Source organism: Lonchura striata, chromosome 6, assembly GCF_046129695.1.
Source record: "Lonchura striata isolate bLonStr1 chromosome 6, bLonStr1.mat, whole genome shotgun sequence".
Lineage (NCBI taxonomy): Eukaryota > Metazoa > Chordata > Aves > Passeriformes > Estrildidae > Lonchura > Lonchura striata.
The window spans coordinates 30,150,166-30,174,215 of record NC_134608.1 but is presented as its reverse complement, the minus strand read 5'-3'; the positions used below and the strand labels follow the sequence as shown (position 1 = coordinate 30,174,215).

At 36.6% G+C, this 24,050-nt stretch overlaps 1 protein-coding gene across 3 annotated transcripts in view; it reads right to left on the bottom strand.

Annotated features, from left to right (window-relative positions):
• The window catches only part of CDIN1 (CDAN1 interacting nuclease 1), a 121,520-nt gene extending 99,923 nt beyond the window's left edge, over positions 1–21,597 (bottom strand). For 2 of the 3 annotated variants that reach the window (XM_021539303.3, XM_021539304.3), the window contains exon 1: positions 21,317–21,597. In XM_021539303.3, coding sequence (XP_021394978.1) covers positions 21,317–21,417 — 101 coding nt within the window. In that variant the 5' untranslated portion in view covers positions 21,418–21,597. The remainder of the gene's footprint in view (positions 1–21,316) is intronic. The other variant, XM_021539305.3, reaches the window with a different exon arrangement.
• Positions 21,598–24,050: the final 2,453 nt, after the last annotated feature.

The following is a 24,050-nucleotide window of genomic DNA, read 5'->3' as shown; positions in this document are numbered from 1 at the left end:
GAGTTTCTTCCACAGTCTCTAGTGAGTATGCAGTGCTACCCATATCTTTCATGATATGAAAGTTCTAAAGTTCTAGAGTAGATAGCAAGAGTTTCTCATTTTTTTTTTAACTGGAAAAGAACTTTCCCTTTCCATGTATTATAAGTTTAAAAATACTTTTACTGGTACAATATTGAGCATTAAAATAAAAGTAATAGGGCTAGACTGTGTGGTGCTGCCATGCCAGATTTAAAATCTAAGTGAGGAAAGAAAGAAAGATATAAATCCAAAAAATTTAAAAGACTAGTAGTGAAAGGGGAATTTTTCTCACATCTATCCTGAAGTTTCAGAGCACGTGTCTAAAACATATTTTTCCTGTTACCTTATTAAAGACATGAAAGAAATTCAAGCAGCCAAATTCTCATCTTCTACACTGCAAATTATCTGGAACAGGGACTCCTAAAGGAAGCAATATCACACCCTAATTTGTAAAAACTCTGGCAGTAATGGAATTCAAATAGATCTAGCAGCATTGTTTCAAATGTATAACATGCACAGAGGCATACAGCCTCAGTGGCTTCCCAGAACTGCAGGACATGGGCAGCAAGCACCACAGTTACACCTGTAAATGACCCAATGCCCCTCTGATGGCCAAATTCCCACCTGAGAAGAGGTGACAACTAGTGGGTTCTCTGAATTTCTTCCATGTGTCAGGATTGTCCAGACAACAAAAAGGCTTCTTAGCAATCCGAATGATTCCACAAGAGAATCCAGGAAGGCCTACCCAGAGCTTGTTAGGCTTATATGCCTGAAGAACATGGAACAAAGGAGGCACGTGGAACAAAGGACCTCTACAATAGTTACAGCTTTAATCTTTCTTCACTGTAGCCTCTAGTACAACAATCTTTCTTATAGTTTAGTATGATTATGGTCATTTTCTGAAGAAAATTCTCAAAAAGCAGAGTATTGTCTCTGAATGCATTTGTACTTTCATCACTCACAAATCTACCAATTATTTATCAGAAGTCAGTGAATTACCAATTTAAGTTAAATAAATATACTTGTCTATACACATGTGTGAGAATATATATTTTTAAATCAATAGGTGAGTTTGAATTAGAGCTACTAAGTAACACAGAAGTATCTAAGTCTTTAGTTACAACATGCTAACTTCTATAAAGTGGCCATCTTCCAATTTTCCAGATTTCCAACTACACCAGTTCAAATCTAGAATACAAAACCAGTTTTATTATTTCTGCACAAGAAGCCTTCCATACAATGACGTATTACTGGTAGCTACTCATTTGGAAACTATCAATTCAATACAGTTTTGTAGAGGAAATTCTCCCATTACAAACATATTGTTATTGTTATTGTTATTATTATTATTATTATTATTATTATTATTATTATTATTATTATTATTATTGTGTTGTTGTTACTGTTATTGTTATGCAGTGTGCATGTAGATATACACATATATATGACAAGTACATGATGATATCATCATTTCAGACTTCGTATGATTACATTTAAAATCAAGACTAAATCCAAGCTCATCTGATGAACAATATCATTAAACAATTTTAAAATTCACTGATATCCAGTTCAGTAAGCTGTACAACAGCTCAACTCAAAAGACTTAAAGAGATCCCTAAAAATTGCCTTTGCCTCAAAGTCAATTTCATACCTTTGGCAGGATCAAAAATAAAATACAAAGTAAAGATTCTGAGGAGAAAGATATCCTGCATTGCAGGATGCAGGATTCACTATTCAATTATAATAAAAAGATTAAATTCAGGTATGTGCATTCAACTTTGCTGCCTATAACCAGGGTTATAACTGTATGACAATGCTCAGCAAAGGCTACTTGAGAAGAGTCATCACTTCTATGACCTTGACACTGGTTGGTCCCACAACTTCTATACAATTTAGTGATGTGTGAGAACAGATGATGGTGCAATACATAGAAATGGCAGCATTTAAAATTCATAGTAGCGTAAGGCTATTACTTTTCCCACTGGACCACTTGAACTTTAATAATGTCTGACCTAGTTGGCCAATAAGTTCTAGCAGCAGACAGAGGAAAATTGCCAGTATTAGATACTGTTTGATTTTTCATTTAGGAAGACTTAGAAGTTCCTTTAAGAATAGAGCACCAATTCTTCCTGTAGACACCTAATTTTTTGGTGTCTCTTGTAACAACCAATGTATTTTAAAACAACTGCAGACTATGAACGATCTGTATCAGATGTGAAAAAAATAAATTGCAGACATAAGTACAAATAACCAGAACAGGCAATGATCCCAAAATAATGCTAGCTGTTTACAGAGATAAATTGCACCTTCTTTCACCCACACCACAAAAGTCTGATTTCCAACAGCAATAATGTAAGTGTAACTAAAAATACTCCATATTCAAATGATTGCAAAGTATTTATGACCAATTGCCTAACCTGAAAAGAGATGAACAAAAACGCTGGTTTTCCATTCACATATACATTGTTATGAAGAACAGCATCATGCTTTAACAGTGGGTAAATAAGTAACATGTTAAAAAAAACAGTAATCACAGCAACGGAAGAGTAGCAGGTCTAATGAAAAGAAACTACTTTTTCAGTTTTATAATATTTGCAAGCAAGTAGTGAAATGGACAGTAATTTGCCTAAGATATTGTTCTGATATAATTTCTTTCTGGAATTAAACAATGCTTGTTGCATGAATGTTTAGATTCTATTCCAATGCCAAACCCACAGAGAGACCTCTATAATTAAATAGTGTTTCACTAATATTTCAAGTGTCTTCCATTAAAGTATAAAACTATTTTGTAAGGTCACATTTCAAATAATATTTTCAGATGTAATACAGAACAATATATATTCACAATAGGGCTTAAGAAATACATTGTCAGTGCTAAAATGTGAAATTAAAACTCCCAAATATTCTGACATCAGGCTTCAATGACTGTTGGAACATCCTCACCTTACAGAGAGCAGAACTCATTTTCAAGTATCTAAATCAGGGAAACCACTGACAAAAGAAACTGATAGGAGTCAAACAGGGTTTGTCTCCACATACACCTTGATAATCTCAGTACTTGTACACCACATCTCCATTTCCTGGTATTCTCAAGAATTCTGATTTTAACTCTACCATTAATTTTTTGGAGAAAATTTAAAAAACCCAAAACCAAAACAAAAAAAAAAAAAAACACAAAAAAACCCCAATACTTGAGAATAGGAAAAGTACATGATTTGCTATGTCCTTCATTTCAATTACTTAGTTAAAGCTTAGCAAGTTATTTAGCAAGAAGAAAAGTTTCTTCATATCCTGGAAAGAATCAGTGAACATCCCAAAGCAGAGGCATACAGCAGCATACCAGAGATTGAGGAAAAAGGCAAAACATATGTGAACATTTGCACTCAAGTGTACATCATCCACACTTCAATTTACTTCAGTTAAGACTGTACCAAAAATATGTTTGCAAGTCTGACATCTTTATCTTATAGCACAATCTAAATATTGAACCATTATACAAAAACAGACTAAAGTAGTTCCTTATCTGATGTTGGTTGTGAAAAGACGGATGTTCCTAGGGCCTAGGGTGCAACAGCAATGGACCCCAACAAGCAGTTAAGGTGAAGAAGATACAATTTAAACCAGGGGTTTATCCTTCTCCTTTCTTATCTGCCCTACTGATAGGGCCAAGGTTGACACATTAAAAATATACTCAGTAGGCTACTACTGGAAAGCAATTTTTGAAATATTTCTTTTGTGTTCACCCCCTCATTTTGTTTGGATTAGCCTATCATGCTACTTCCTCTCATGCCCAGGAAAAGAAATGGATCAGAAGTTAAGTTTTTCAGACTTCAATCTCAAATTTACTTACTGTGGACAAAGGGGAAAATAATTCTACTTTACAGATTTTTTTTTTCTCCAACAAAACTACATAACTACATTGTCCTGTACAAGTTAGGTGTTTAAGCTTAGAAAACTATTTTTATGAATGAGTGGTAATTCAGAGCTAATTAGATTGTTCATTTTGTATTAAAGAATTAACCTGCATGTAAAAAGCATATATGTGTTGAACTAAATAAACCCCTAGACACCCGTAAACAATTTGCTCCTAAAAATATAAAATCAGATTTAGAAAACTATAAGCTACATTTAAAATTTACTATTTAGAAGCAATTAATTACAAAGACAGCCAGGTGGCTTTCATTACATAAATTACTGTTAATGACACTTGCCTCATGCTGCTACTGTATTTAGCATTTGCATGCATCACATGTCAAGCACACACACTGTTGCATAGGTTTCTCCAGGATAAAGAGTGAACATCTTAAGTCAAAAAAGCTTCCAGTTATCCAATCAGAACTGTTAATTCCTTAAACAAGTTAGTATCTTATTGATGTTTCCCATTCAGGATATAATCTAAAATATATTCAGGATAAAATTAAGAATCAAACACAGATGACACAGAAGTGATAGTTTTTAGTAAATTCCCATTTTGGTTATGATGCAGACTCAAGGAAAGAGATGAATCAATTTATAGCTAGCTCCCTTGAGATTTTAGAGCCCTAGACAGTGTTTATAATAATAATAATAATAAAAGCTATTTGTAATTATTGAATTTAAAAAAAGGGAAAAAATAGAATAATTCTTGTTATTTCCTGAACCAGTTGGGGGACAAGCCACTTGAATCTGCTTACTAGAAGGTCCTCTTTGAAAGTTTCCTGCCAAAGTTGCCCTAAACCAGAACATCTATCTACCCAACAGTGCAGTATTTTGTTTTGTATATCTAAGTTGTTGTACCATGTGTGCAGATATTTACAAAGCCTACTTTCAGCCCCAGGGATAAATCTTATTATGCCATAGAGGGAATAATGTCATTTAATGCTACCACTTCCCCTTGGAAAGACTGCAGAAATGCACAAGAAATCCAGCTATCTCTTTTTACTAATGTTCTTCCAGCATTCTCTTTTTAAAAAAGCTGTCTACCTAAAATATGAACATCATAAGAGCTGATCACAACATTACATTAATGTATCCTAAAACTTCTCTAGCCCTTTCCACTCCTATCAACAGGCTTTTCCTTTTCCTTTCTCTTCCTCCCCTCTCTAGAGGAGTTATCTGATGTTCCCTATATTGCCCTGAAAATACATACAATGACTATAAGTTTTGTTTCCCACAGTGCCACTGCAGGAAATGTTGGCTTTCCAGAACAGAATGTAATGGAACATTAATAGAACAAAGTCATATCTAGTAAAAATAGTCAATAAGATTGACTATACAGCATCACCTTCACTAAGTACCAAAATTTCACTGATTTTGGCAGAATGAACCTCAGAGGCTTTGATAAATAAATGTGGAAGCCAAGGAAGAACAAACATTAGCTCTCTGTTAAAAGACGTTGAAGACATCAAGTCGATCAAGTGGATCAAGTAGTATGGCATAACTCATTGACACGTCTTAAATTTCTGAGACTTACCAAAAACATAATAAAAATATACATTACCATATTTATATTAAGTCCATAAGTACTACAGTTAAAAAAAGTCAATAAGAAGGCAAAATATTCTCAACTGGAATGTTTACATGTCTGCACGTTAGTGAGTAACTAACAACTTACATATATACATTATACATGATATATCTTATAAGAGAGGGTATATTCTTATAAAAGAGATCTCTACTTTTGACTAAAGGGTATAAGGAGGAGGATGTTGAGATCAAGTTTCTGATTTTTAGAAACCAGAAGATTTAGAGTGAAGAAGGGAGCTAAGCCATAAATCAGTACTTTGTTTTCAAACTTATCTTTCTAAGAACAAGTAAAAGATTCCTCTATCAACTTTTATTTAGAAGTAATTTCTCCTTCATCATGACAGTAATATTTTAAGGTCAAAAGTGGAAAAAATGGCATAAATGTGATTTTTATCACAGCAGATATGCAAGTATTTTTTTTCTCTGTACTCCCAAAGTACTTTGTTAATGCACCTCTTTCCTCTAAACCAACTGCAAAGAAATATTTAACTTAAAGTTATGGCTGTTCATATGTAATCTGTTACCTGGATTAACAAAAAAAAAAAAAAAAAAAAAAAGGCAGAAGGCCTCTCTATCCACCTAATCACCATATCAATGACACATGCCACAACAGAGAAGCACTAGTTTATTTGATTGATCATGGTAGATAAACTCCAAATAACAGAGAAATTAACAAATGCTTGACATTTGCTCAACATCCATTATTCTGACACTGCTTTCAGGATTTCAAAGCCTGGGAGTATGCTTAATCAACATTCATATTCCCTAGTGAGCTACAGGCACCATATTGCGCCCCGCCTTAGTACTGATGAAAACTGCATATTGGCCATTTCCAAAATGTTCTGGGACTCCACGCAGGGCCTCTTCTCTCCCTTGTTCCTGTTCTGCAGTTTTCTTTTAAACACTTCCAAGACAAAAGCATCTGCCAGTTTTTCTCTCTAGGGATGTATGCAAAATGAACTTAACAGTTTTAAGGCAAGAGAAACCCTCACATCTAAATTCATTCATAGGACAGAAAAGGGCCTAAGAGGCCTCTCTAGGGACAAAACCCTTCTGAAATTTTCCCCGACAACACTGGGAGCTTTATAAAATCTAAGTCCAGACAATTTCCAATTCAAATGCACAGCATAGCATGACCTTTGTCAGATCTATGAGCCCTAGATGCACCCAGTATTTTTTTATTCTAACCAGCACAGACATTAGACAGGGCACTACTGCTAAGCAGGAGGTTGACTATTTGCATGCTCTTCTATTGTGAAAATGTAACAGTGACAGCACTGTGTCGAATTCTTTTCCCCCTAGAACTTTAACTCCATAGGAGAGGCATAGCTGACAGATGACTCTCCCAACATCTGTGTTATGTACACTGCACAGCTGAGGAACCTTGGATCACTGTCACAGCTTCTCAGAGATGACCTACACCTTTCTTATATCTACACATGATAAAAAAAGTAAAATAAAAATTTGAAAATGCCTTTCCTTAAATGAAAAGTAAATATGGCAAGAAAGATTAACATAATTTAGTCATTAAGCTGTTCACATAGCAGCTCACCATATGTTGTATAAATGTCCTATACAAAATAATTTATCAGCCCTGACACATCGCACATCATATTGTATTATTTAATATGCTTACTAAAATTTCATGGATCAAGCACCACTTCTGAAAGCATACAGAAAGCCCTAAAAAATATTTCTTCATCTTCCGTGATTTATTTTGATTGCCTTTTACAGCTACATGATAAAGTAGAACTTGCAAAATTACGAGGTTAGGGTTTACACAGCTATAGCTTCATATACTGTAATATAACAATTGACTTCATGTCTATATAACATTTTACTTGCATTTAATATTCAGAGACACATTAAATTAAGCACACTGCTTTCCACTGCATATTTTAATAATTTCAACTGGTTATTTCAGTAAACATCCTGATCCACTAATGCAAAGTTCCACTGAGAGATATCCTTGAAAATGAAATTAAAGAGCTTAGAATTACAAAACAAATTAACACAAACAAGTAATATGTGATACATGCTGACCTCTCTAAATCTGTCTACATAAAAATATATTCATTTCTACAAAGTAGCTGAAGCATTTGAATATTATCTTTAAATTACTGTGACTTAAAATGTTAAAATGACAGGGATCTATTGCAGATAAATAGACAAAAAACCTTGAAACCACAAAAAAAAACTCCAACATGTAAGAATGATCGTCTGTTACTGTTGAGGTCTGTGTCTAAATAGCAAATTAAAACAAAAAGTGTAAGCAGGAAGTTTGAGAATAACAGTTGTTGGGCAACCAATGGAATTTGTTTGGAAAAAATGCTTAGCACTTAAGATGACATATCAAGCAGACAGATATGGCTAGTAAAATATTTAGACTGAAACTATGCATTTATTCCATACAGGACCATTTTTCTTTCTTTCTCAGAGCTCTGATATTAAAGGAACACAATACAAATGAGATAAAAAATGTAGCCCAACTTACTCTTTTTGGTCAACAGTTATATTCTCCTGTTCCTAATAACAGGATAAAGGGAAACATATTCCTGTGTTAGATCACTCACTGCAATAAGGACATTGAACTCCAATTGGATTGGAACTTGCTTGGCTTATTGGAGTACCTGCCAACTGGTCAAAGCAGGTCTTCCTTTTTAAGCTCTGTAAGAACCAGAGATCTAGCTTTCAAGTTTTTTTTCTCTTTTTGTATTTTGTTCACCACAAGAAAATGCACTTGTCTAGGAGGACATATTATTGCTCAGCTGTGTTGAAAACTGAAGGAGAGCTGCATTTACAACATGCATTTTATATTAATGTGATAAATGGCTAATGTTCAATAGCCATTTCATATATAGAAACATACACTCACTCTGCCTACTGTACTACTCTCCACAAGTTGTAGTCTCCAAACGAGCATCTGTATTCCACAGAAGAGATGCAATAAAGGACTGGATGGTACAACTGGATCAACAGAAGACTGATAAGAAGTTCTGTGATACATGATGTGTTTATTGTTGTCTGTGTCCTCAATTAAAAACAGGGCCCTTCAAAAGACCCTTTATAGTAATTCAGTCACAGGAGTGAGTATTACCTCCATCCTGGTCACAATTTCTGTGTTGCCTTTGAAACGGTTTCATACAGGCTGCATTGCATATGAGAATACTTTTGCTATCACACGGGTCTTGTTCAAAGGAATACCTGATAACATTTTGCTTTCTGTGAAAGAAGAATGTGTACTATCTTAGGACATTTTTAGTCTGTGTTGAAGTTTGTGGAGGTATATGGGAAACTTGGCCATCAAGTGCTTCCAAGACTTTGAAGGCCTAAATACAGATATGCAAACAAAGGACAATCACCGAAACAATAAAGTCCTCTTCAGCACTACATCCTGATCTGAAGCCTTTATCCATGTTTGGATGTTTGGACAGACAGCAATGCCTAACATTCTATTCAGATGAAAAGGATAAAGCAAGATAGTGAAGTTCAACAATTCTTTGATACAAAGCAATGAGACTGTCACTACCAATCAGGCTACTTGGCTATCCTGGTATGTGCAATGGAAGGAATAGCATCTTCTATTCAAATCACTATAATTACTCAAAATGTTATGGACACAAGAATTAAAAAAAAAAGATTGTAGCAAAAAGAAAATATACGATAGCTAAAAAAAAATGCTTTATTTGCTTAAACAGAAGTTTTTATCCTAAGTTGTTCACAAATCATAATGGTTTTCCCATGACAGGCAGAGGTTCCTTTTTGGCAAATTTAAGCCTTTTGACAAGAAGTTAATTTACTTTGAATTCTTCATTTAAAGTCCATGGACAACAAGGACTTAATGAGATACAAGCTGAAAACTAATAACAGAGCATGCTTATAGGAGTTTGAAATCTACTTGTATGGTACCAATTAGTCAAACAAAAACATGAACAAGGCTTTTAACCACCACCTGATCAGAAGGCCGCAGGGCATTATCTTTCCATTCCTCTGTCAATGTTGTTGGTTTTTCTTAGTAACAATACTCTATCAGGCTTGTCTTAGAAGACAATTTTATTAGGATCAGTTCCTCCTGTATTGCATTTTCTAAGAAATTAATCCTCAGCAGTATTTCACTCAGTTGAGAACGTAATTCAAACTTCTGAAACTTTCACAGTGAAAATAGAGATGTTATTTTCACCAGAAACTTAAAGGAATGAACAATTAAAAAATTACTCTCGTAGAAGTATATATGCTGGTTTTTTTAGTGATACAATAAGCCATAAGGGGCATATACCAGCACCAAAACGGTTGTAGTCATTAGTTTAAGTAATAAATCATAGGTCCTGCTAACAATGACAGCAAACAGATGCTAACAAGAAAATGTATTATTTAATATGTTGTCTGTTATAAAAATGTAAGCATTTAGGACACTTCTTAAATTTTTATAATAATATGCATGTAATACATTACTGTTTTGACACATACAAGAATCAAATCTATAGGTCTCATTCAGGACTTGCTTTCTCTTTTGTGAATACAGAATGGATTCCTGAGAGAGAAAAAGCTCAAGAAGTCAATGCTTCAAATAGATATTTGCAACAAAATCAAGTTGTTTGTCTTGCAGTCTTGAAGTAACTATCATAAGCATTGAATCTCAGAAAACGAAAATCAACTTATTTGCTTTTATGTAAACAGAAGTTTCCCCTGAAAGCTGGAAGGAAAATCAAAGGAAGTTTGTATGTATGGACAGCAAAAGATCTTACAATTTGCCATTAAGTTAAAAAATAATTCTGTACAATCCTTACACACAGAATGTCAATATTGAATAACTCTCAATGAGTCTGCCAAGTTATAAAAACAGCAGTTTTATTTTACATTATGTCTTATTATTTGTTTCTTATATCAGTTTATATAACACCATGTAATGCTACCATTATTTTTACCAAAAGTATCGCTTGCAAAAATGCCAAAACCAAACCAAAACCTATGCTAGCAATTAAAAACTTGATCTATTCCATTCCCTCCGTTCACAGCCACCCTTCTCTCTGAACCCTGAAAGCCAGACAGAATGATCATCTGATTCTGGCACTGACATGAGAGTCTAAGAAATGCAATTTTGCCTTTTGGCAAGCTCTGCCACACTAAACAGAACCACTGTGTAAACACCTTTCCCAGCCCTGCATCTCTGCTATGTACAGCCTGCTGCATAAGGTCTCTCTGCAGGAGGGTCAATTGTTTCTAAGATCATCACTGCTTTTTCCAAACATTTTTGTTTTGCTTTAAGGAAACTATTTGGATAATAACACTCCTGTTTCACTCTGATTTTCAATGAACTCTTGTTATCAGCACAGTTCCTTTCTTGGAAGTGCTTCACTCAGTGCTTTAAAACACTTGAGAAAGCAGTGATCAGAGTATGGAAACTAAATTTTCTTCATTAAATCTACTGAAGCAGATATTAAAAATGCATTTAATATACTGGGGATGGCTGGTGGGCATCACTGACTGTGACAGGCCAGTTACTGATGAGCTGCTGTCAGACGGCCTTCTCAGCAGGGATCTGTGTCTAAGGCTGCTGAAGGACAGCAATATCTTCCCTTGTGTGCAAGCTCTATTCATCTCCCAAGTATTTACTAAATCACAGACCTCTGCACACAAACCCAGTGTTTCAGCGCATGCTAACAAATGATGGATGGCCTAGTCAATTCGTTATGTCCTGAAAGCGTGATTTCCTGCCATTCCAATCATCAAACCTCTAGAGCCTTCAGAGCTGATCAGTCCTCGAGAATATATTTTGCAGGCTCTATTAAAGGAGTAGAGGTTCTTACCATTAGTCTCAAACTTTTTTTTCCCCCTGGCTGATTTAAAGAGAACTCTCTCCTTCCAACAGCACTACTGCTACCTCTCTTCAATGTGTAAAGTATTCAGCAAATGTACCTTTGGTATGTCAGTGAAATAGCACTCCTCGACCAGAGCCAGTTAAAAAGATGGATTTTGTTTGTGACTACTATAAATGTGACAATATTTTATTTAAATTCCTCTATATGTCTTTATTATGTAACCTAGACAACCCCCACAGCATTTTGTAACTTAGCTTTTTTGATCAAATACATTTTACAGCAATGGAGTGCTCAAAAGGACCTGTTTTCTTTGTATTTGCCTAGTGAAACATATCAGAACTCTCTTAATTAGATTCCTCTTAAAAGCATAAGACACTTAGGAATAAACTTCCAATGCTCAAAAGACAGGAGAGATGTCAAAAAAACAAAGCTTCTAGATTTCACCCTTTTCATAGCACAGCAATATCATGAACAGTCTTCTATGTGCTAGAGAAGAAATTTCATTTACCTATTCAGTGATCTATAGGAGCAAAATATACGTACCTCACGCTTCTTATTCTGAAACACTGAGCTTCAAATGAAATAGTCCACAGCTGCTGAGGAGTTAGCTGTTTACAGTACCACAAGTTTTTAAATGTGGTATAATAGATATGAGTAAAGTTTAGGTAAACAAGCATTTGGTTACTCTGAAGTGCAAAGACCTTGGATTTCTTTGCTTGCTAGGTGTGATCCAGACATAGCCAGTACAAACCAATCCACATTGCCCTACCGTTCACCTCAACTTTGACCTGGAGATTAAACTCACTTTTATTGCACACAAAGGTCATCTGTGTTAGGTCAAAATTCAAAGTCCCTTGTCAGCTAGGGTTGATATATTCCAACCTTTCCTACTCTAATGCATCAAATTTTTCATGGTGAGGTCATATTCAGCAGACAGTATATTCAGCAATTTATCGTGCCATTGTAATATAGCCTAGAATATGACTGTCCAAAAAACAACGCATGAATAAAATATATTCCATTCTGATGTAGCAAATCGCCTACACTCATAAAACTCAAGTCTAGACTTCTTTTCAGGCTTCAGAAGAATGATACATTATGGAGCTGTTTCTAAAATACAATCAAGAATTACCACTTCTATCACAATATTCCTTAAATACAAGTAACATGTATATAATGGTATCCTAAAATCCACAAGTCAATTAAAAAGCACATATGGTCAGTGTTAAAACTTCCACTTCATCCTCCCTTAACAATCACTATAATCTTGCCCTTAAATCTACAGACATCTGTTGGTCTGTCTGATGACATCAAGCTTACTTTAGAATGAAATACATAGAAAAAGACTGTCAGAAGACTTATATTCCTATCCTACTGGTGATTATCACATCCATGGAATTTAAGAAGTGTCAGAAAGTACAACCAAATTAAACCTTACAAATCAACACAGTAGTATACATGGTGACCAAGACAACTCCCCCAGCTTTGACATATGAAAAGATCTTATTTTTTATTTTCTTTTCCCTTTTTAAATCTTCTGCTCTTTTTCTGTTTTGTTTTCTTTTTTCTCCATTTCATTTTCTCTTGCATTTTTTCTCTTTTCCTTCTTATCTATAATTTTCTTTTTTCTTCCTGTTGTTTTATCCTTTCTCTGTATTTTTCTTGGTTCTTTTTTTGTCTCTCTCATTTTATTTATTTTCTTTTGAATTAAACAAGAGCACTTAACACACAGCTCCAACAGATTCAGAATGCATTTTCAAATTATAGGGAACTAATTTCCACATCTGCTTTAAAAGACCCCCTCTAATCATTGTATTTCACCATCAAATCTTCAAAGGATGTAGGATTGGCTTCTACGTGGTCTGTATAAATTCCTCAAGGCCAAAAACGGTTTCCCTTTACTCAGGCAAAATGAATTTCACAAGTAGAATAAGTCCTGTTCTGTGTATTTTTTTTTAATGAAAAGAACTGTACTCCCATATGGTAGCACTTCACAAACTGGAAGGGGAAAACATTAAGTAAGAAGGAAGAGATTTATCAGCACTCAAGAATTCAGAAAATAAAACTTTAATTATCCTTGTGTATTTCAAACAAAATTTCATTACTAATGTTTAAAATAGGTTTATATTTTGCTAGGATGGACAACATATGTGGGAGTGCATGTAAGGAAGAAGATGGTTATACCTATTAAAAATGTGACAAAGAACTATGATGGACTTCCTTCAAAATTAACTTTCATGCTGATACACACATATAGTACACCTACTTTTCTATTAATAGGTAACAGCAAACAACTGAAAAAAACAAAAACCTCTATTTCTCCAAACAAAAGAAAGTACCCATGTCCTGAAAATCTAGTATTTACATGTGCCAGTGGAAGTTTTCTGCCTAAATCCTGTCTGTTGGTATTGGGAAAGCCACAAATGTGACTAAAACTCTATTTTCCATTCTACTCTGAAACCGTCCATTGCTATCAATATCTAACTTTTAAGTCAGCATCTTCTGTTCAATTTAATGAATAATAAAGGAGATAAAAGTTTTTCTAGTTATACACTGATATTGTTGATTTCTTTCACACAGTAGGAGAGGATTGGTATCCTTACTATTTTGGGTCATAACACTACCAATCAGTTTGTTAGCAAGTCATACCAAATCCAACCAGTTACAAGTTCTTTAACGTTTGTTTGTTGATATTTAAGTTAAAAGAGAACCGCCCACTAATTCAGCCTATCGAAGCTGTGATATAGTAGATTTTTTACCAAGGGTTCAAATAACAAGAACATCTTTCCAAAGGGAATATTATCACTTGTTCACATAATTACTTTGCACAGTTAATTTTTATTTCACTTTAGGATTATTTAAAATATGCTACATTTTATTGTGGGTCACCTCTTGAAATTTGTACATTGCTAATTCTCTTTTCAATTAATGACCCAAGACCTCTTTCTCATCTCTTATTATCTATCTGTTTACCTGTGAGGTTTACTGCAGCTTCAAGTACATAACAAATTTTAAATTATATTAGGTTTGTTCTGTATAGAGTAGACAAAAACAAACTCTACGTCAAACTTGTTTATTCTGAAGTCTAATATAAAAGAAGAAAGTATAAAACTTCGAAAATTCTACTGTTTCATTGATACTCTCGTTAAATCCTCCAGAACATTTTAATATGGTACAGTGGTACAAAGCATTTGCCACTTGATGGGATTGTTTATATAAGCAAAGCATCAATTTATGTCATTGTTAGGTACTGAGAATATAGAAAAGGGGAGTTTAAAATGTGCCTTTAAACTTTTTTTTCCAGAATAAGTTTCTGAATTCATATGTACAAAGGTAACTTTCTAAATGAGATTTGCTAGATAGTGTTTGCAGAGTAATGAAAAATAGCCTAGTTCTTCTGCTTTTCAAAATAATTAATCAACTATTCAGAAGAGCAGGGAGAGCAGAAGTTACAAGAAAAATGTTGGGTTTGCTATGAAAAGAACCTTTCTAGGAAGAAGAGAGTGCAAGTGAAGTGTCACACAGCAGTAGGATGCCTGCTCATAAATACAACCTGTCTAATAATCCTTTGCCCCAGTTCAGAGCCTTGAACTCTGCAAGCCACGGAGGCAGCTATCTGCCCTCTGCTCATAAGCCTCACTGCCAGTCTGCCTTCCCAGGTAACAGCAGCTCCAAAGAGCACTGGAGCAAAGCACGAAGAATTCTCCTTCCACTTCGACTCAATCTGCAGGCTCCAGACACCAGAATACAGAACTGGAAAGAAAAAGGAAAAAAATTCCTCCCGTTTCTCACCACAACCATCAGGGGGTTCATCAGTACTGCTTGACAATCTAAGCAACTGCACAAAACCAGAATAAAATTATTCACAAAGTAATATATTTCTCTGTAAATAAAATTAGCTTCAAGAGGAAAATGAGAGGCCTATCCACCGCCGACCCTAAAAATCAAAATCAGAGGCAACAATGACACTGGAAAAGAGAAAAAAAATGCTTCCTCAGTCTTAAGCTGCTGGCAAAAGAAATAACATTCATACCATACATTTAAGCTTCCTTAGGGCCTTTGTTTCAATATGAATCACCACAGAGAAAGTGATAAAATTGAGCAAATAATAAAGAGATTATTTTTTTCAACTTACAGCGTAACACATTACTGTGCAGATACATATTTTTTAAAATTAAATTCTTGCTGAGATGCTTTCCAGGCCTGGTGTCATTTAATAAAGCCATCAATAATTTGGAGAAAGAGCAACACAATTACTGAAAATGTGTGGAAAACTGAAGTGATACTAAGTAACGAATAGTAGAGGTCATCAATGCAGAGGAACATGTATCCCTTGATATGCTGTGGGAACTACATTTGTACGTTCTAATAATCAAATATGAAGTTACACACATTAAAACCAAACAGCCATATTCAAGTATATCAATATGAAGCTGTGCATCGCATTTTCCTCTTGCTTACTGGGAAAAAAAAAAGAAGAAAAAAATTTAAAAGTACTTCTCTTATATTTATGCCAGGTTCCCTTACTTTTCTGCTGTGAAAAAAGATCCTCTTGATCACATGGAAGTAAGTTTTCACACAAGGGACACAAAAGAGGACAGTGCTTTTTTGAATAGATGCACAAAAGTGATGAACTGCACATAGCTGCTGATAAAAGTCAACTAATACTTCGAAACACTAGTACTTTGAAAATCTATATAACAAAGTTTGCACTTAAATAGTCTCAAAAACTAATACTTCTTTTCAAGGAATACAAGTGAACATATCTAAAGGAAAGTCATGCTAGAGGCTCCAAGTTTGTTTAACAGATTGAAAAAAGGAAGAGATACAATATAGACTAGACAAAGTGTTCTATGGAAAAATATAGCATTCCTCAAGTGGACTGAAACACATTTCACAACAGTACAGTGCAAGAATTTGAAAATCATGGGTTTTGGAATAACTAAAAGATTCTCAAGGCTAGAAAGTTTCTGGAATCACCAACTCAAGCACAACCTGTTGTAAGAAACTCAAGCACTCAGAACAGAACCAAGCCAGAAAAAAACCGTCGTATTTAAAAAAAAAACAAGACAGTATCATAATGAATTGGGTCACCAAAGCTTACATCCTTAAGACACTTTGGTAGAGACCAGAGAAAGACTGTCATGGGTAACCCAGAATGTTACTATATTCCATATCTATCCATGCCCAAAAATTGTTATGGCCTCTTTTAGGATTCAACGTGTCCAGAACTGGAACCACAGGGCAAAGGGGGCATTGCTGCAGTCCCTTTTTAAGTTGGAGTTTGGAAGCGGGGAACAAACTCACTGCTGGCAGCATTTGCTGAAAGTGGATGCTCTGTTTTGGTGGGGTTACTTTGGGAGGTTGTTTGCAGTTTTTTCCTGGGCTTGCAATAGTAACCAATTGGAAAAACTGCATTTCACAATCAAAAACTGTTTTGGAGTGAGCTTTGCAACGCCAGCTGGTTGCTGGGGCGCAGTCACCTCATGCCAGGGCTGACGGTTTCTTCCCCACAACACAGCCACAGGTCGGAGACATCAGCACCAACATCGTCAGTGGCGCTGACCCCACAGGTGCCAGCACGTCTCATGTGCCGCCAGAAATACTCCGTAAGCTCCTGCCTTCCCCAGGGTTTGCCACCATCCCTGCCCTTTGTCTCCCAGGCCGCATGATGGCCTGCAAAGACACCATCTTGGGGGCAGGGTCTGCTGCCATTTTCCCTTTCTCTCTCTACAGTGGTCACCCATGGCGGGTGCCATCTTGGAAAGGGTATTTTTGCCATTTTGGGTCTCTCTTTGTTCTGGGAGAGTTGGTGAGATTTTGCAATTTTCTACCTAGCGGTTATTTACTGTTATTTTTGCCTTTTTCAGTCTCACTTGTTAATTTGCTCTAAACTGTTATTTTTTTCACTTATATCTACTTGTATTTTGTTTCTCCTTATTGATGGAAAGGGATTGGTGAAAACAAAGGAGAATGCATTTAAGAGAGTTCCCCTTTAAATTGTCTTAAACCAAGACAAAAATTTGGTCAAGAAACCTATAATACTCAATCAGTCTTGGATACAAAGAAGAACAGTAAAACATGTCCAAGGTATATATTTGAGAAGGGTCTACTCGTAAGTCAATTATGCTCTACCCATAAGAAGTTTTAGAAAATGTTTCTGAGAGAAACAATATATTTTGTCATATACAGAAGGACTGAAACAACAGAACAATAAACAGTTAAACTAAAGTACTAGAATATCAGTTTGGGTATGAATTTAACTCTCAGAAGTTGGACTTTTCAGAACAAGTTAAAATAGTCTTTGAAAAAAGATAGAGTTTAAGGGTCTAACATCTTGTCACTATAGGCAGTTCTAAGGTGATTTGTATCTAGAGGATTCTACTTGTAGGCAGCTCTTAACTACTATTTAAGAGAGAAACATGCATTGAAAAAAAGATTTTAACTTTCTCAGAACATTTCCTGCAATGCCTAAAACCAGTGGCTCATTTAATTTAGACATTAGCTCTCATTGAGAAGAATAGTATCTCAGAAGAACATGAGTCCATAGCTGAAGGGAAAGCTGAAGAATATAATACAAAAACAACAAAGAAAACCACGAATTATTAACAAATAGAAAAATTCAGGTGACAAACTAAGCAGAAAAGTGGTACACTTCAACAGAAAAGCACAACACTGAACATACAGAATTATCAGTCCAGTGGTGTATGTGTGAAAAAGATCAAAGGAACTACGGATCAGTGATCCAATATTGGCAGAGATTTATTGTGCTTAGTGCTCAAAATCACATTTTGATAATCCTCAGGTCATCCAAATACCCTGCTCTTAAATAGGAACATGTTAGGAGACAACTGCTAAGGATGTAACAAATACCTTAAGAATAAAGAAATGAATAATACATCGGTAATTGTCAGGCATGAAATACAAAGCACAGCATTAACAGAAAAAGAACAGCAATTGGATATCCAAGTTTTTGCAAAATAACTGAATTTTAAGCAAAGTAGACTAAATCCATGTGGTATGGAAAGTCACAGGGTTGTAAATATAAGAATTCCCAATGCTTGTATTAAAATACTTATGAACGGTATGAGAAGCAGTTTAATTTTAACTTTTTACCATTAATAAGTCACATGACAACACTCATTTGAACTAATAATCTCACCTCTTGAAGCAGTTCAATAATAGTAAAGCACAAATTACCCTGTTAAAAAAATTTTTAGATTCACAGGTCAGAGTGGCAGCTACCACCTGTGCATTACATTGTGGCAATTTTTTACAGAAATTACAACTCATTCTTAGGGAGAAACTGCAGAACAAGAGTAGGCCCTTTCACATAGCATAAAAGAGATTTTATACAAATTAGGAGCATAAAATGTGAGGCTTCAGGAAATACAACAGCTGAAGGAAGAACCAAGAGAAGACAGCATTAGAAAAAAACTGAGCAGATTAATGCAGAAATCCAAAGACCCACGAGATCTATGAGGCAGTAGGAACCAGAAATATTTGAAAACTGTCAATTTATGTATTACATTACCAGTGGAATACCAATCCTTCCCAGGGAAAGATTGAAAGTGCAAGGTGAAAGCAGCTATTATGGATGTTACTACTTTCCAGTTTGAATCAGCAACTGTTAGTATATAATAACAAGAAACTGGCTATGGACACCTTCATCATACTGCAGGTACCATGACAGATTCTGGATTTTTTTTTTAAAAGACTGAATTGAAAAGTTGAGGTGGGTGGGAAGCTTTAGTTGATTCTGGCTTTCATAAAGAAAAATAAAAAAAAATCCAGCCAGAAAGTCCAGTCAGACCCTTCTTGTCCTAGATGAGAATGACAAAATTTCCAGATTATAATTATATACTTACTCCACAGTTATCAAACATATCACTGAAAAAGCCTCCCCTTTAAGATGGCACACAAGTTTACAAATCTCTGCAGCTTGCAACTGGCCTCTTTTATAACATAAGGGTTATACAGAATGCCCATTTTCCACATGCTAACATGTATCTATTTCAACACATCTTCCTTACTCCTAAGGAAAGCAGAGGCCTAGGAATGTATTGTTTATCTTCCACTTCTGACCTGGTATGAGAAACAAACAGAGACAACAAAGAAATATCACATTCCCAGAAAGATTTACAGAGCTCCTCAAAATATACTTAAGACAGAGATTTTTTTTAAAAAGCTATCAATTCATTGCTCCTATAGAAGGTTTTAGTCTTCTCCTAGCATGGGCAAAGAAAATTCAGGGGAGATCTACAAGCAATATTCAAAACAGGCTATTCTCATGTCATAACGTGAATAACAAAAGGTAAGGGTATAGCCACTTAATTGTGGAAGCAACTACTACAGCTAACCTTTGCTTTTCAGTGTTCCACTGCACTTGAGCCAGGTCCTTTAGGAAAAAAACACAGAATTCTTTTCCTAAATAACCCTATAGTGTTGCCCATAGATGTTCAGGAGTCATCAAGTTCTGAAATAGAGGATTCAATGGATCTTTTGCAGCACCAAGCGAGTGCACTGGGAAATAATAAAACATATCAGAAAAACCCAGCCTCTTTTTTTTTTTTTTTTTTTTTTTCTTCACAAATTTAACAAATACTCATGTGCCTATGGATCTGTCTTGGAAGCAGGTTCCTAAAAATAGTGACTGACCTGGAAAACCAACCCAAATTCTAATCTTCTTTCAAGACAACTTTATAAGGAGAGTAGAAAAAGAGAACATGTACATGCATATGTATGCATGCACACACAAATACTCTCTCCTAATTTCATTAGCACTGAAGTGATAAAGTCTAAGCTCCTGAGATACACACTGTTATGGTAAATGCTTTTCCTGCAGAAATACTGTGCAAGGTTAGCGGGTCCCCAAAATGCAACTCAATGCATTCTCTGATCCAACCACAGTGCTTTATTATCACTTCTTCTCTGTAACAGGGCAATTTTTTCACACTTTCCTGAAAAGGAAAGGATTTCACTGGACAGTTTAAAAGCCTAAATTCATGTTGGATCTTCATCCACTTACTGTAAGTTACACACAGTGTCAGTTTATTCTGCCACACTTGTGATTAAGACTAGTAAGGTTGATTCAGGAAGCAGGTGAATGATTTTCTGTTTTGTTAATTTCTCTCTTTCACCAAACCAGATACAGTATCTAAACCCCTCAATTATTCTGTATTATTTCTTGTGATTTTAGAAACAGCACCACTCCTCTCCCCACAGAACCCAATTTGCTTTCCTTCCCAATTCAGCAATAGCAGTCCTTCCACCAAATGTGAAAGCCAAGTGCAAAACCTTGCAACATTTCTTAGAATTCTGTTGTAATTGGTAGGAAGTAAATTTTAGCAACAAAGTAAATGAATTTAGGAAATTTTTAGCATGGGTCACATCCTGTCATGGATACCTTCCCATACTAGGCCGTGGTCATTTGCAAATGTCTTTGAGAATTCTGAACACAGCTCAGGCAAAGAAGCACATGAATGGCCATAGGTAAAAAGATGACCCCTTTTCCAGTTTCAACTGGAATGCAGCAGCAAGCAGAGAATTATGGGTCCATGAAGTCCCTTCTCCCTAAGAAACAGGGGCAATGGTATTGCAGGATGTATTTCATACTCGGCTTCAGCCACGGAGGCTCGTCCTGCACCGTAAGGCTTTATTCACATAAGACCCCCTTGGTGTATAAGAGGCTCATGAAGGGCCCCAGGAGCTTTCACTTGGACGTGTATCGGAGGAAGTGTTCTTTATTTTTTGCCAACTTCTCAGGTCACGGAGGGTGGAGCAGTACCCTGCTCCCAGCGGCAGCTTCAGCGAGCTGTCGCCTGCTGTCGACGACTGTGCGTGTGCTTGGTGCTGATTTTGTACCGGGGCCTGAACGGGGGCGCCGGGCGGGGCTGGCCCAGCGGCCCCGCGCCCGGTCGCAGCGAGCCGCAGGCCGCCGCCGGGGGCCGGGCCGGAGGGCGGGATGCACTTACCTAGGAAACTTCTCCTTCAGCTTCCTCAGACTCTGCCGGGTGGGCTGCACGTGCCCCAGGAACTGGGCTATCTCATCGTACTGGGCTTTGCTCAGCTTCATGCCTTGCACCGCCAGGGCTGCGAGGAGGCGGAAGGAGAGGCGTGGGTCACGCCGGGCGGAGACGCAGAAGGCCGGTGACGGTGGGGCGGAGAAGCGGCAAACCCGCGGCACCCGCTGCCACCCGCCCGGCGCCCAGGCAGCCACGGGCCGCCGCGGCCGCCGCTTCCGCAGCTCCGCCCCGCGTCCCGTCCGGGGCGGCGCGACGGGGGCGGTGCGAGCGCCCGGCCCGGCGGCGGGCTGTGCGCAGCCGCCCCGGCGGGCGGGACGGCGCGGCTCCGGCCGCGCTTTCCCCGGGCGTTCCTGGCGGAGGGGGCCCGGCAGCCTCACGGCAGGGCGCGGGGGATGTGCCCTGTTTGGTGCCCCGCAGATCGCTTCTGCCGGCCGCCGCGGTGCCTGCACGGGCGGGAAGCCTTGGCGGGCGGCCCGGCCCGCAGCGGGCAGAGCGGACCGAGGTGCTGGCTGTCGCTCGTGTGCCGGAGCCCTGCTGCATAGCGCCTTATACGTGTCCTTTCCAAGGCCCTGTTCGCAAGTCACGCTGAAATGTCTGTTTCTTGCTGCTCTAAGGGAAAACAAAAGTTAAAGTTGTAGAGCTATGGATGCCGACACGGCATGCAACCTTTTATATGCATAGGGTAGAGTCTCCTGCTGAATTTTAGGGGAAACCATCCTAGTTTGTGCTTGGGTTTCTTTCAAAGTTTGTTAAGACTCAATTTTAGGCAAGCAATATTAAAATATCAGTAAGTATGCTGCAAGTCTTAATTTCCGTGGTGGGTGTTTTTAGTAACTATTATAATTTCAAAGATACTCTCCTAAAGACAACATAAAAAGACTAGCAGTTATGAACAGAATTGATCATGCAGGTGACTAAGAAATTTAAGTACCCCCATGGATCTTGATTTAATTGCATTCATGAACTACATATAGGTTAGTGGCGTCCTAGCCTTTTCAGTATCTTACTAGAAACTTTACAGTTTATTGCAAGAATTTAGAACTCCAATGAAGAGCAAATAGTATAGGTATGTCAGCAGGGTCAGTCATTAAGGTTTCTGATGGAGAATGCTCGAACAATCCTCTATCTCTTGATTTTCCATGAATTTTGGTGAGTTTTGTTTGGAATCAGAAGCCCTCCTAAGAACAGCTGTTTCTGATGCTATGGCCTAAATATGAGTGTTTGAAACTCATTAATTACTCCACAGTAAAAGGAAATGCAGTGAACCTAAGCCAAATTACAGATTCTATTCCTCATGCTGAGACCAAAAAATAATACGTGAATTTGAAAAAAAGAGCATTCTTTTAATGAGGAGCATTATTGAATGTAAAGATACTTTATTTTTCTTTAGCTCTGTCAAAGAGCATAGTAGGAGATCTGTATGTTTGGGAGGAAAGATGGTGTTCTTTCAATCTGATATCCCCTTTAAAGGCCCATAAGGATATAATTTTCTTGAAACATAGAAAAGGTAATTTCCCCCTATCTTTCCAGAGATGATAATTATGGCTTTTTCTTTAGAAATAGATTTAAAAGAAAATAATTAAATAGTCTTTCACTAGCATTACTACTGCTTCTTCAGAAACAACCAGTAGTACTTCTTTAAAAAGAAAAACAAAACAATCAACATTTTTCTGTCTTTGTTGTGGCATAATTTTCAGTGAAGATGCTTTTAAATATCTTAATGCTGCTATCTATAACTTCTATCTCTGTTCATATTACTTATCCACTAATATATGTTCTTGATTTTTTTTATTTTAATAAATCAAATGACACTTCAGTCTACAATACACAGAACAACAGGTTAGAACTGCAATATGAATTTATCAGTCTATGGGAACAAACTACAAACATCTGTGCGTATTATGTGCACACCGGATATATTTTATAGTCTCTCCTACTGAATCAAGGTTTTGTAGATTCCAAAATTAATTTTAGAAAACAGATTACTTTCTAACATGAAGGTTCACTGAAGCCAAGAAGAGCTAATACCATGCTGTCATAGGGAGGTAACAGCCCTCAGAGGTGAACTGCTTCAGGGAAGCATTTTGCATGGTGCAGTGCAAAGCATAGATGAGAAGTTCTGTGTGCAAATAGAAATCACTCTTTGCCTAAGTTAGTTCATACATAACTTTTCAAATGAAATATTCAAAAATCCAATGAGAAAAAAAAAAAAAAAAAAAGGTTCCTAGCAGAAAATCCATTAAAAACTTTTCTTCTATCCATCAAACTGCCTTTCCAGTTTTACTATATCAAATAAACATCAGACCATCTGCAATTAAGTTGTGGACATCTATATTGTAAGATGATGTAGATGGTGAAAGTTTGCATAAATAAAATAAGCAGCTGGATGAAATATGTAAGAAAAATAAAAGGTGGTAAAAAATTTGCATTTGGCTCAAGGAGGCTGAGAGCTGCAAGTGATTGGATGCTGGAGAAATGTTCTCAGAAAGTAGTTACTGTGTGCTCGCTTTGTTCTTAGATGTTTCCATGGTATCTGCATGAGGCAGCTGCTCCTGATTTTTGCCATGAAGTTGGTTTCCAGTCTGTCTATTATATAAACAAAATTTCCTTCCAAGAAGAAAATAAAGAGAAAATAGCTATAGGAAAGACAAATAGTTGGGAATGATAAGTTGGGGGAAAAATG